This window comes from Peromyscus californicus, unplaced genomic scaffold (genome assembly GCF_007827085.1).
Source record: "Peromyscus californicus insignis strain IS unplaced genomic scaffold, ASM782708v3 Scaffold_10__1_contigs__length_136768540, whole genome shotgun sequence".
NCBI classification, from domain to species: Eukaryota; Metazoa; Chordata; class Mammalia; order Rodentia; family Cricetidae; genus Peromyscus; species Peromyscus californicus.
The window spans coordinates 36,771,925-36,786,475 of NW_026294391.1; the positions used below are offsets into that span (position 1 = coordinate 36,771,925).

General features: G+C 36.1%; 1 protein-coding gene across 1 annotated transcript; it reads right to left on the minus strand.

Moving 5' to 3' along the window:
* Nucleotides 1-7,426: 7,426 nt before the first annotated feature.
* LOC128116460 (odorant-binding protein-like) lies at nucleotides 7,427-11,743 on the minus strand. Its single transcript, XM_052747721.1, has 6 exons — nucleotides 11,687-11,743; nucleotides 11,097-11,236; nucleotides 10,140-10,210; nucleotides 8,571-8,681; nucleotides 7,801-7,902; nucleotides 7,427-7,443 (listed from the first exon to the last, which is right to left on the minus strand). Exons 1-6 carry the CDS (start codon nucleotides 11,741-11,743, stop codon nucleotides 7,427-7,429), a joined length of 498 nt encoding a protein of 165 aa, XP_052603681.1.
* Nucleotides 11,744-14,551: the final 2,808 nt, after the last annotated feature.

A 14,551-nucleotide genomic window follows, 5' to 3' on the forward strand; every position in this document is an offset into this window, starting at 1 on the left:
AAATTCTGAGGCCTCCAACACATTTCCTATAAATAGTTTATCAATCTCATCATTACCTTGTGCTAGAGGGCCTGGCAGATCAGTATGGGATCAGATGTGAGTTATATATAAAGGATGACACCTTTTTCTGATAATATCTTGTAACTGAATAGTGAAGTTAATTCTGACTCATCAGGGATAAATTCTTCAGTCTCAATATGTAATACCACTCTTTCAGCATACTGAGAGTCAGTAACTATGTTGAGAGGTTCTGAAAAATCCATTAATACCAACAGAATAGCATACAAGTCCGATTTTTGAACTTAATTATAAGGACTTTGAACCACTTTACTTAAATTTTCTGATTTGTAACCTGCCTTTCCTTGTTTGTTGGCATCTGTATAAAATGTACAAACTCCAGATATGGGTTTTTCCCATACAATTCAAGGCAGGATCCAATCAGCTCTCTTTATAAGATCAATTCTAGCACTTTGGGGATATTTGTAAGATATTTGGGGATATACTGCAAGCTCTTTGCCAAAGTTCACTTTCTGTCCATAATTTTTCAATGTCCTCTTTAGTTAAAAGTATGACAATTTCTGCTGGGTCTATTCCTGTTAATCGACAAAGTCTCAGTTTTCCTTTCAAAATTAAGTCAGAGATTTTTTCCACATAAGTTTTTAATTTTTCATTCGATTTATTTGGTAAAAATATCCATTCCAATACAATATCTTCCCTCTGCATTAATATTCCTGTAGGAGAATGCCTAGAGGGTAAAATAATCAAAATGAAATCCAGCTTTGTATCGATACGATCCACATGTCCTTCCTGTACTTTCTTTTCTACCAAGGCCAATTCATTCGCAGCTTCAGGTGATAATTCTCTTGGACTATTTAAGTCCTTGTTACCTTCTAAGGTTTTGAACAAATTATTCAGTTCATTATTTTTAATCCCAACAATAGTTTGTAGATGAGAAATGTCTCCAAATAATCTTTGAAAGTCATTAAGAGTCTGTAGTCTATCTCCTAATTTGCACCTTTTGGGGTCTAATTTTTTGTAGCTCTATTTTATATCCTAAATAATTAATAGAATCTCCTCATTGTATCTTTTCAGGAGCAATTTGTAATCCCCAGCAAGGCAAAATTTTCTTTACTTCTTGAAACATTCTTTCTAAAGTATCTGCATTTGAGTCAGCTAGTAAAATATCATCCATATAATGATAAATTATAGATTTAGGAAATTTTTATGTAGCACTTCCAATGACTGTTGTACAAAATATTGACAAAGGGTTGGGCTATTCAACATTCCCTCAGGGAGGACCTTCCATTGATATCTCTTAACTGGTTGAGAATTATTGTAAGTAGGCACTGTGAAGGCAAATCTTTCTCTGTCTTTTTCTTGTAAGGGTATTGAAAACAAACAGTCTTTTATATCAATAACTATAAGAGGCCATTCTTTAGGTAACAGAGTAGGCAAAGGAATTCCAGATTGTAGAGAGCCCATTGGCTGAATTACTTTGTTAATTGCTCTAAGGTCTGTTACCATTCTCCATTTACCAGATTCCTTTTTAATAACAAATACAGGAAAATTCCAAGGGATGGTTGATTCTTCAATATGCTGATCATTTAACTTTTCTTCTACCAGTTCTTCTAAAGCCTGGAGTTTCTCTGTTGTTAAAGGCCATTGCTGAACCCATATAGGCTTGTCTGTTAACCATTTTAAAGGTAGAGCTGCTAGTGTCTTTGGAAGATCATCAGTTGTTGTGCCATGTTCATGTATAATATGGATGGCTGGTGACCACTCATTAGAATAATACCTTCTAATACTTCTCTCAGAAACATGTGCTAGTTTATGATTTGTTTCTGAGATTGGAGGGATGTTAATCTGAGTTTTCCATTGTTCCAGCAGGTCTCGACCCCACAGGTTCATAGCTATGTTAGCCACATAAGTTTTAATTTTCTTCTCTGTCCTTCTGGACCTATACATTTGAGCCATCTCGCACTCTGTTTCACTTGAGATAATGTCCCAATTCCTAACAGTTGAACGTTTACCTCCTGAAGAGGCCAAGTTGGATGCCAATATTCTGGTGCAATTATGGTCATGTCAGCACCTGTGTCTACCAGAGCAGACAATAAAACACGATTTATTCTTATTGTTAATTTTGGTCTTTGTTCATTTATAGAAGTTTGCCAAAAAAAATTTCTTTATGTTTTCTCCTGAATTTTCTGTTCTCTCTGTCTCAACTGTTTCATCACCCCGAGCAGCCTGGCTTATTTCATTAAGCATTTGGTTCTTTAATTGCTCTCAGTAGGGGTTTCCTCTATGATTGCAGAAAAGGTCTGAACTGGATTTGCTGTGGGGGCCTGCCTGAGGCCCCTCTGGGAGTTTCCCAAAGACTGAAGCAAAGTATAACCTTGGCTGTTTGTTGTTGATCTACTTTCATTGGTCCAGTGTTTTCCCTTACCACACCTTCTGCATGCTCCAGAAGGAAGGGGCATTCTGTTGCCATTGTTCCTTGAAGAAACATTGTTTCTAGGAATGCCCTGTTTACAGTCCCTTTTCAAATGTCCTTGCTTTCCACATCCAAAACATCTGACATTCCTCAAACCTCTTGAAATTGCTTCTCCTATCCATATATCATCATGATCATGGGCCTCAACATTAAACATATCTCTAATCCAATCTTCCAAGTGTGCAGATCTTGCCTTTAACAGCCTGATTATTCTCTTCCATGCTGTATTCGCATTCTAAAAAGCCAAAGATTCAATTATTATCTTGCTAGCTTTTGAAATAGGGACCATTCTCTTTACCATGGAAATCAGTCTTTGTAAGAAATTAGTGAAGGATTCTTTTGGGCCATATATAACCTTTGTAAATGACTCAGTTTTCTTTCCTCATTCCTCAACTCTGTCCCATGCAATCAATGCTGCCACTTGACATAAAATTAGGGTTCGGATATCATATAAACATTGTGTTTTTATTGCAGCATATTGGCCTTCTCCAACAAGCTGATCCTGGGAGATTTGTATACCTTTAACCCTCCATTTATTTTCTATGTTATTAGCTTCCTTTTTGAACCATATTTGCCACTGCAGCTGTGCCCTGGGTTCCAGAACAGCATTTATCAGCTCTCGCCAGTCCTGTAGTATAATCTTATTATAAGTTGACCAGGAGTTTAAAATTTGCTTTACAAATGGGGAATGCATGCCATAAGATACTATTGCCTCCTTAATCCTTCATAAATCTAACATTTCAACTGGAGTCCAAATATTTTGTGCATTTACTTGACCAGGTAGCTGCTGTACAGTTACCAGATAAATTAAGGGTGATTGTGTGAAAACAGGCTTTCTTTCTGTAACCTTCTACTCCAATCCTGAAAAAATTTCACTATTAATTTCTTCTGCCTGAATCTGAATTTCTCTATAATTCATTTTAACAGGATTAACAGGTTTTTCTAAAGCTTTTATCCTGGCACTTAAATTGACTATCTTTTTAAATAGTAAAATAAGGAGAAGGAAAGTAAGAATGTCCATAATCCCATCAACATTAATCTTTTCATATATTTGTTCCATTTTCATGTTGCCTAAAATTTTATCAAAAAAAGCCTAATTTTCTTCCAAGTACACATAATACCCATTTTTTTAATGTGGAAAAATTTTTTTCTCTTTTAAATAGTTTTTTTTCTTTAAAATATCTGATATCTTAATTGACTTACCAAGTTTGCATAGAACAGTAGAAATCCAAGGAAATTTCAAAACAGTTACCTAGTGTCCGAGGTGGGAATCCAAAGAGAGAGAGAGAGAGAGAGAGAGAGAGAGAGAGAGAGAGAGAGAGAGAGAGAGAAGAAAGAAAGAAAGAAAGAAAGAAAGAAAGAAAGAAAGAAAGAAAGAAAGAAAGAAAGAATGAATGAAAGAAACCATAGCCAGAAGTTCTGGCTAAAAGCTGAAATCCAGCCACGTGTTCCCACTTGAGCTGTGTGGAGCCTGGGCTCTGGCTTCCTTAAGCTCTGATCACATGCGTTGGCATTTCAGCTGAAAGCAGCTCTATCTGCAGTTGCGTATAGCTGTTGCAATTACAGTCGAGTGCAGCCTACCAGTATTTCTGGCAGCCCTGAGTTGTTCTTAGCACCAGCTGCAGGCAACCACTTGTAGCTATGGTTGGTCAGGCCTTGGGCCTATGCCGAGTTAGACCCAGGCAGGGAGCCAGGCCCACTGAGGCAGGGAGCTGGGCCGGGCTGCCGAGCCGAGCCCAGCTGAGCAGTTTTTAATGAATTCTTGCCACATTGGGTGCCAAATGTAGATGTAACAGTCTTATTAAATAAGAAACACAGAGCTAAATGCAGAGATAAAAGCCTAAGAGGTCAGAGCAGTACCTAAGAGCTGAGACTTAAAACAGCCTTCTTACCCTTCCTGCCGCTGCCATCCTTCCCCTCAGAAAGAGGCAGACTTCCTGTGTGTCTTTTTATTGACCTTCTGTTCTGCCTTCTCATTGGTTCTAAACCCAATCACATGACCTCCTCGTCACTGCCTGTCTATACAGACCTCTCGGTCTCTATTTTTGGTATTGAGATTAAAGGTGTGTGTCTCCATGCTGGCTGTATCCTTGAACACACAGAGATCTGCCTGTCATGTGAGCGGTATTAAAGGTATGCACCACCATTGCCCGGCTTCTGCTATGGCTTGCTATTAACTCTGACCCCCAGGCATCTTCATTTATTAACATACAAATACAATCACATTTCAGTACAAATAAAATTTCACCATACAACTGTTTACTAACTACTGTTTTCTCAAGCACTCTGTGAAACTCTTTCTTGACATGATGGTCAGGATCAATACTGACAGAAGAAAGAATGTGATAGATATATCTATGGCCATTAATCTCTCCCAATCTATTGATATCTATTTACACCATTCCTTATTTCCATGGCAGTGTGGAAGATTTTTAGTTTCATGAGGTCACAGTTGTCAGTTCTTGGCCTCTATTCCTTAGCAAATGGAATGCTGCCTGGAAAATTCTATTTTACACCTGTGCCTTGTAAGATACTGCCTATGTTGTCTTCTAGGGTTTCTAGTATTTCAGGATTCAGATTGAGGTCTTTGATCCATGTGTATCTACTATTTGTGAAAAGTAATAATGTGAGTCCAATTGCATTGTACTGCAAGTAGATACCCAGTTTTCTCAGCAGGATTCCTTAAAGATGCTGTCTTTTCTCCAGTGTAGGTGCTTTGCCTTTTGCTAAGGTCCACATGGCCGTGGTAATGAGTCCTTGTATTTGGGTCTTCTACTTGATTATATTGGTCTATAAGTCTATTTTTGTGCCTGTACCAGATTGTAATTTTTATTATTCTGTTTATGTTTAAAGATAATGATAGTATTACTTCACTTCCCCTTCCTTTTTTTCCCATTTAAACAATACCATATGCCCTTTGTGCTCACTTCCAAATTCATAAATTCTTTTTTCTGGTATTGTTCTCACATAAATATATGTGTGTGTTTATTCCTATGACTTTTCCACATAGGAAAATACAACCTGTTCAGTCTGCACAATGTTACTTACGTGTTTACAAGCCTACCATTTGGGATTGAATAACCAATTACTATGCTCCTCAACAGAAAGATTATATCTCTGAATCATGGCTTTCATCAGTTGCTTGTGAGTTTTATCTCTAGGACTGAGGCCCCATGATGTTTCCCCAGTCTACTCTAGCATGCCTATTGTTGTTGTCATCCTTATTCTGCTGCTATTGAGGCAGTCATATAGATGACACCTTGTGGGTATAGCTTCTGATATTACTAGGATAAAGAATCTCATACCCAACTCCCTGACCCTTTGGCTCCTTCTATCTTTCTGACCCCTCTCACACATTGGTCCCTGTACCTCAGGTATGGGGATGTTTTTGAATATATCCATTGGGACTAGGCTCCACATCTCTGCCTTCTGATTGCTTGTGGTTTTCTGTAATCATTCAGTGTGTTGAAAACAGAAGCTTGCTTTAAGAGAGGTGAAGAATACACTTTTTCATGGGTATAAGCACAAAATTGTGATGTTTTTGTGTGTATCATTGTTGTTTTCGTTGTTGCTCTTAAGGGCTATGCTGGTTTAGTAAAGTGGCAGTTGTTTATACTGTACATCACTACATTGGTCCTGGGTAGTAAGCTAGGTTTTTTAACCTTATAGCTCTTTCAGATATCTTAAAGACAGCAATGATAATACCTCCTGTATTCATCCTTTATCTCAGGATTCATCATAAAATCTAGAGTCATTTCTGGTTCCATATGAAAATTAGGATGTATATTCTTTCCTATTTGTGTGAAGAATGTTATGTTTTTCGTTTCCTTTTTTTTGGCATTGCATTGTATCTGTGAATTGTTTTTTACTGGATGATCACTTCTCCAATATAAGTTCTACCATTCTATGATTATTAAACACCTTTTTCCTTGTGTAGGATTTTTCTGTGGGTGGTATGTAGTGAGAATAGAAAATTTCATAATAAAGAAAAATGAAAAAATACACATATCATTTGTTATACCAGACTGATTATTTTAATTAGCATAGTGGATATTTATGTGCTTTTTAAATGAGATCAGTTTCACATGGTCTTTATTGCTTCCTGAAACAATTTATTTAATCATTCAGAAAAGTAAGAACAGATCATAGATCATGAGAACAGAAAGGAGAGGTAAGTAAGGAATTTGGTATGTAAAATGCTGACTTCACAGGAGAGGGGACAATTCATTCAGAAAGAAATGGTGATTTATATGTGATACTGATTCCCTGGTCAAGAGGATGTGATGCATAATTGTCATCCAGTTGTCCTCTGTGAAAACATGAAAGTAAAAATGAAAACATAGTTGAAAGGACAGGAAAGATTTCATCTGTGTGAGTGCAAGAACACAAAATTAAATATAACAATATAGAGTATAGAAAAGGGATTATACACGAACTGTTCCTTTCCTAGAAACTACAAGACCTTGTATTTGGGATTCCATAGGAGCACTGTCTACAGGAAATAATGACATTCTATGGTCTCACATAAAAGTTGACATTGAGAAGATTCAAAGAATTCATAGAAAAGTTCAACATGCTTGTACCATATGTATGTCAAATAATATTCCACAATCATAAGTAAATTAAGATTTTCAAATTACAAGGCACATTTTCTTCATGTAATATTACACTATATGGATGTATTAGAAATTCTGAATAAGATAAAATTCCTTCATATAAATAAAAATATTCTATCCTCCACTTCTGACACTAAGATTTTCAGCTATTTTCAGCTATAAATGACAGATAATATTCTGCCCTGATTTTGTCTAATTTTGAGTTCATTGTTTTCCTTTCACATACTTGTTTCTAATTTGTTATGTAATAAGCACAAATACATTCAAATATCAAGATGATTAAGTATGGCTTCTGTTTCTACTCACCTACAGAAGGTCTTTACTTGGGACAAGTATCTGTAAAAATTGTGAATGGTGTAAGGAGATACAGAAATGTTATTATAAGAATATAAGAACAGCTCGCCAATGACTATTTCTTGAATAACAATTGAAAGATAGCATATGATTAGATACAATCTGAACCAGGGGTTTAACTTAGTAGATAGAAGATAGATAGATAAATAGATACATAGATAGATACATGGATAGATACATAGACTCTATATGCATATATATGCATACATATTTATGAATATACATCAACACACACACACACACACACACACACACACATATATATATATATATATATATATATATATATATATATATATATATATATGTTATAGCCAAAAATAATTTCATTGAGGTTACCTGTAGCCAGAACATCTCGAATGTTTTCTGGTGGAATGTTCTGCTTCTCAGAATATTTCACAAGTTTTCCATATTCATCTTCATTCAAAGGCTCACCTTTTCCTACATTGCATGAATGACAATGTCAGAGAAATGTTCAGTAGAATTCTGTAGAACTTAGTGTCCCAACATGGTATGCAACAGAAAATCTCAACTTCTCCAAATTCATCTATGCTGGGTGGGTCAATACAATCAATAATAATTTCCTCATGTTCCATTTAATGAAGTCTAAATGGTGGTATGACATCACTTTCCAGTGTTCTATGATGCATCAAAATAAAAAACTCTTCTCTAGAGAATTTACACATCTCAATCCTTTCCACTTTTAAAAACATAAAAGTAGAGAGTCATGAATGCCTCTCAATGGAACCTTCACATTTCTCCCGAGTCTATACTCCAGAGTTTATGTTTTAATTTCAAACACACTTGATCAAATGACACTCAAAATGGTCTGAACTTTGGTCAAACTATATTTGCTTTGGTCTTTCCAGTGAGGATACATGAAGATAAACTCTTCCAATAGCCTCCCCCATTGTCCCTAGTCGTCAATGACCATGCTACTTGAATTACAATATGATGTAAGAGTTGGTCCACACAACAATAGGATTATCATTTAGTGGACAGGAATTTAGAAATCTCATGATACTGTATTTGGGAGTGAATCTGACTTAATCCTCTTTTGCAGAGTGATACGTTTGCTACAATTTCAGAGAATCCCCTACCATTCTTACCAAGAACAAAAATCAAGTTTGTTACTCTGCCGGCTCTATCCACATTCGTACTGTAAAAGACTGCATGCTTTGGTGTTAAATACTTAAGTTCAAATGTGTTGTCACCTTCAACTGTAAAATGGAAATATTTAAAAACTCAGTGTCAGTAATTTTTATTACTTTATTTGATGTCACCTATTTGCTAAACATTAATATTGACCCTGAATCTAGCAATCATCTCTGATTCACTATCATATGACACATGTGTGCAAAGCTATTCTTATAGTCATTCATTTTGCATATCCCACCATAATACAGTGACCAATCATTTCTGGTCTTCAAACCTGATAGTGAATCATAAGTACAGACACTTTCTCTTTTCTCTGAATTCCTAGTGTCAAGACTTCTATGACCAGTCTCTTGGTTATTCCTTTCTCTTTCAACCAGATCCCAAAGCCCATTTTTCAGTTCTCTGAAAGTATGAAACTATGGTGTTATACCATGATACTTGTTGGGCAAATGTTTACATGTGCAAAAATAGATGGTACTAATTAGTAATATGCACAAGTTATCATCTTGTAAGTTTACTAATGGAAAAGATGTAAAGATGAACGTTTTGTGTATACCAGACATTCATGTTTTGTATGTCTGTCTGTCTGTTTATGTGTTAAAGTGTCTGTTTTACTTCTCTCTCTCTCTCTCTCTCTGGGTGTGTGTGTGTGTGTGTGTGTGTGTGTGTGTGTGTGTGTGTGTGTGTGTGTATGGTATTTCCACTTATTGACATTTATTAAATGATAAAAGTGGTTGTTCATGTGAAAATAAAAGGAGTTAGGATCTGATCACTTTCTATTACACGAATACTTTTAATATCCATGCTAAATTAGGAAAAATTAGACTTGCCAAAAGAATGTATCCTCTGTTCACTTAAAATGAAATCAAAAGTCAAATGGTTTATAATTCAGTGGAATGGTATTGATATTACTTTAGCAATGCTTACAAAATTGAAATAGTCAGTCTGAAATTCTTAAATAGATTTCCCCCCAATTGCTATTTAAAATTGAAGTTTATCATCCAATAATATAAATGTTGTGATCGCTCCAAAATATGAGAAAAGGAAACATTGAAATAGCACTGTTAATTTAAATTTTCCATAAATCAAGATGACACATAATTTTTGCAATATAAGTACTTGAGAGCCTAAGGCATGAAGTTTGAGAAGATGTTTGAGGCCATTGAGGCCTATTAGTGAGTGGTACGTCTGTCTGATAAAAAACTGAGACATTGTATAAAATAAAAAAACACTGAATATCAACTAGAAATAAACTTTCATGCAGGAAAAATATTTGAAGACATCTTGTTAGAATTATTCACATTTTTAAGTAGCAGTGTTTTTCTCCATGTAAATTTCAGATGACCTACGATGTACTCTGACTTTGTAGCATATCTCAGTTCATTGGAAGGATTGATAACTTTCTGAGTAGCTAAAATTGCTCTAGATTCATGTCCCTATGTGTGGCTGAAGTATTAGCATGAATGTGCACACTCACATTGCTTTTGTTCATAAAGGAAACTCCGAGATCCTGTACTTACATTGGGTTTTGTAGGTGCCATCTGCTTGCTTATACCCAGTGACTTTGGTCTTTGAGCATTGGCCATTTGCACTAAAAATCAAACAGAGAATCCATTGTTTACTCTTCATAACTTTTAAATTCCTATTATAGATCTTCAAATGTTATAATGAACTTGAGACAGTCTATGAACAGTGTATAGAGCTAGGACTTACCTCACTATTCCTATTTCTTGTTTAGAAAAGATCATTCTGTTTGTAATCATACAGATGACTGGTTTTTTGTGCACATTTTGCCAAGTGCTCTATAGGCTCTGATGGCTTCCTTATCAACACTTTACTATTCACTGAGTATGACTTTCATTACGCTAATTCTCTTGTTCTAGTCCAGAGATAATATCGACACAAGTATATATGCATGTGTTTAAGTGGTTTTATTTGTAACCTGAAACATACAATTGTGGCTACAAGAGAGAAATGGTTCTAAGCATTTAAGTCCTAATGGTGTTATGTAGTCTTTCATTAAACATAGTCATCCAAATGCCAGAGCGAGAGTCTTTGAACCTAAAGCTTCAGAGAAAGGGATTCATAAGTTAGATTTATCAGACCTGATTGTGGAGGACTTTTCTCTGACATCATTGTTTGGATTAGATAATATAAATGGCTTGACACAAATGCTAACACATACCTTTTAACTCACTAGAAATGAGAACCTTAGAGTATCATACATCTAATATTAGAGAATAAAATTCAACCACAAGCCTCCAACCATAAGAATTTGTAAGGAAACACTCATGGAATTGGAGACAGTATCTAATCTCTGTGTGGTGTCCAGAGATACCCCATCATGGAATAATATAATCATATTGCTAAAGATGTGATTTCATGACCAAAAACAGAACATTCCCCTATGAATTTAACAACATAAAGGTTGAGAAACAAATAGTCTGCTCAGTTTACAAGGCTGACCATTTGCTTACTTGACATAAAATGTGACTCCCATTTTAGTACATTCCTTGTCACAAGTAATATCACGAACATAGAATCTCAGAGCTCCTTCCAGTTCTACCTTGTCAACATTGTCAGCAGCGATGGCAACTGTCATCCATTTTCCTGCAATCTGAAAAAAGTAAAAGGCAAATAAAGGAGAAAAATAAAACAGGTCATTAAAATATGAGTTGGTGTTCGCATCTCTGATCCCAGTCCTTGGAAATATGTAAACAATCTAAAACTATCAATCAATAATGTTTTGTTTATTAGTTCAAGATTATGTATCTACAGCTGTAGAATAACACAGGGTAGTATGATGACTTGATTAACAGCATTTTGGACTTGAGACTTGTGGAATTGCTCATGTTTTGGCCTCTTACGCTCTGCAAATTCAACCCATTTTTGCTTATTTCATTTGTTCCATCCTAGAGAAATATGATTTGGAAAGCATACCTGAGCGAAGTTCAGAAAGCTTATTTCATTAATACAGACTTGCATGGACTAACTGAATGACACATCACATCTACAGAAATACGCTGTTGAGGAACCTCAGACGTTTGCACAGACCATATGATTTTACCTTAGCTTGAGCATGAGCCAGTCCAAATGCCAAAGCCAGCAGCAGAAACTTTACCATGGTGGCACCTGTCTTTGGTCTTCTGCAGAAGCTCAAAGGAGGTTAGTGGATGTGAAGGAACTGAACTGACAAAGATTTTTATATGATTAGTTAGAGGGAGTTTCATGAAATCAACCAATGATTCTGCACCACAACAACCTACATCTGTCCGGTATTTCCTCTTTGACCATGCTGAATGGTTTATGATCTCATATCCCTAAAGTAGTAAGATTAGCCTTAAGGTCAGGTTATGTTGGGATGTGTAATTGAGCATCCTGTCAGAGACAACAAACTATCCCTGTGAGAGCATTAAGAAATGGCTTTGCCTCCAGAACTCTACTAGTGGATAAAGGTCACAACACATATGACCTATATGATTCATTTAACCAATATGACATGCATTTAAAATTCATTCTGAATCTAAGCATAATACTTGCAGTTAACTGAATATAAACTGTGGCCTGGGATATATGAGCCAGAGTAACCACACTCTTTAGAATATAAGATTTTAAAACATTTGGAGGATTTCCTATAAGGATGGTGATATGTCTTGTGCTACTTTTAAGTCTTTCCATACATTGACTTCTATAACCTTCCACTACATTAAATTCAACTACCATGGTACAGAGCTACAAGAGCTATCATCAAAGCTTAACTGTGTGAATAATAGGAAAAATGTTGCTAGATGTCCAGTGGTAGTAAAGACAAGTATTGATTAAAAGAAAGAAAATCAAGTGAAACAGCCTATAATGTCCTCAGAGAAATTATATAATTGTGCAAAGGGACTCTACATTCAAGTTGAAAATAATGCTTTACATTTCCTAAAGCGACGACCCTCCCCACCCAGTTGACTTCTTTACACATCAAAAGGTCTGTGTTGTGCTTAGCCACAGGATCTTGTCATCCATTTCTAGGAACCACCAAGAAGACTATCAGGACTCTGCAGTTCTTGTTTATCCTCTGGGGCTTCCCTCTCTAACACATCGAATAACCTACAGTTATCATTTATCAGTTAATTTATTTGACAACCCATGGTTTCTGACTACACCATTACGAAGCATTAGTGTGTAATATGACACTTTCTTTAGATTATATGGTGCTATTATCTCTATTTCTTTCAGTTTTTGAGATTATACCATAATAACATCATTCTGCACTCCCCTTTCTTCCCTCTAAACTCTCCAATATGTACCTCCTTCATCTATGTCAATTTTGTGGACTCTTTTTTAACTAAATGTTGTTATATGCATATGAGTTTGATTGGTCACATTTGAGTCCTAACTTTTATCTGAAGATTTGAAGCTAGGAATAACAGAAGAGACCTAACATGCCACATTTGTCTTTTTAGATCTGGGTTACTTCAACCACAAGGATCTTTTGTAGTGCATGCCATTTACCTGCAAATGTCATGAATTCGTTTTCCTTTACCTTGGAATATTATCACGTAGTGTATAAGTACCACTATTTCATTATCCATTAGACAGCTGTAGAACATTTATGTTGTGAATTGAGTAGCAATGAATATGGATAAGAAAGTATCTATGAAATAGACTATCAAGTCATCTAGGAATATTTCAAGGAGCTATATAACTGAGTCACACGGTACAAATTTACCTTCAGAAAACTAAGAATTCTCCACACTGCTTTCCAGAGTTGCTATACAAATATGTAAATCCGAACAAAAGATGTCTCTGGGCAACACAATTGTACAATCTCTCTCTCTCTCTCTCCCTTTCTCTCTCTCTCTCTCCCTTTCTCTCTCTCTCTGTCTCTCTCTCTCTCTCTGTGTCTCTCTCTCTCTTTCTGTCTCTCTCTCTCTCTCTCTCTCTCTCTCTCTCACTCTCTCTCTCTCTCACTCTTTTGCTCTGCGCGGTTGTGTGTGTGTGTGTGGTTGTGTGTGTGTGTGTGTGTGTGTGTGTGTGTGTGTGTGTGTGTGTGTACATGAGTGTGTGTGTGTGTGTGTTTTGTTTTCAATTGACTCTCTTCAGGTCCTGGACTCATTTTGACTGGACTTTCTCTTTTCTTATATGTTTTGTTTTAAATTTGTCGGGTTTTCTGGATATTCATTCACACCCAGCATGTTTGCTTATACTGGACATAAAGTAGCCATTTCCTGGCTTCTGAAGAATATGGAAGAGGACTTCACTCATGGAATTGTACACTTCGTTTCTAACCTAGGGGCCACTGATGGGTTGGAGCTAGGAGGAACCTTGGTCAGCCCTATTCTTTCTACTTGTGAAAACATTAGGGCCCAAGCGTTAGTTCCAAAATGAAGGGCACATATATAGCCCTGATTAAACTCAAACTCATAGAGCCACAAATAAAATTAAAATAAATGATACTGTGAAATGGACTTGTTTGGAAGGGAGGACTTGACAAGATTGAAATGACATCAGAGAGAATTATCAGAAAATTTTATTTATGTGGGAAATTGTCAACAAACAAGTTTTGAAAAAGCATGTTACTTGAGATAATCATGGCAAATCACCTTTTTGAAAAAAATGAAAGAGAAATATTGTGGAGTACGGAATGAAATGTGAAATATTGAGACATTCTGTGCATTCAGGTTCACTGACCTGGGCCCCTAAGCCGCAAATATTCTATCTTTCATGAAATCCCTCCACTCTGTCCCAAGACCCAATCTTCTGTTTAGTGACACTCGTGGACTGTGTGTGGTCTCCAAATTCTACAAATATGAAAATAACTGTGGAAGGGACACTAGTTCTCATTCTTTCTTCATGTGCTTTTGTTTTCTGTTACCAGTCAGTAACAATGAGTGGAGAATCCACTTTATAATCCAATTAAAGACTGATGATGTGCTTCTCTGTT

Coding starts and splice junctions, on each gene's coding strand:
- LOC128116460 (XM_052747721.1), bottom strand. CDS start 11,743: ATGGTAAAGTTTCTGCTGCTGGCTTTGGCATTTGGACTGGCTCATGCT. Junction 11,237..11,686: donor TGGCTCATGCTCAAGCTAAG/GTAAAATCATAT, acceptor TACTTTTTTCAG/ATTGCAGGAAAATGGATGAC. Junction 8,682..10,139: donor TGGCACCTACAAAACCCAAT/GTAAGTACAGGA, acceptor TCCATTTTACAG/TTGAAGGTGACAACACATTT.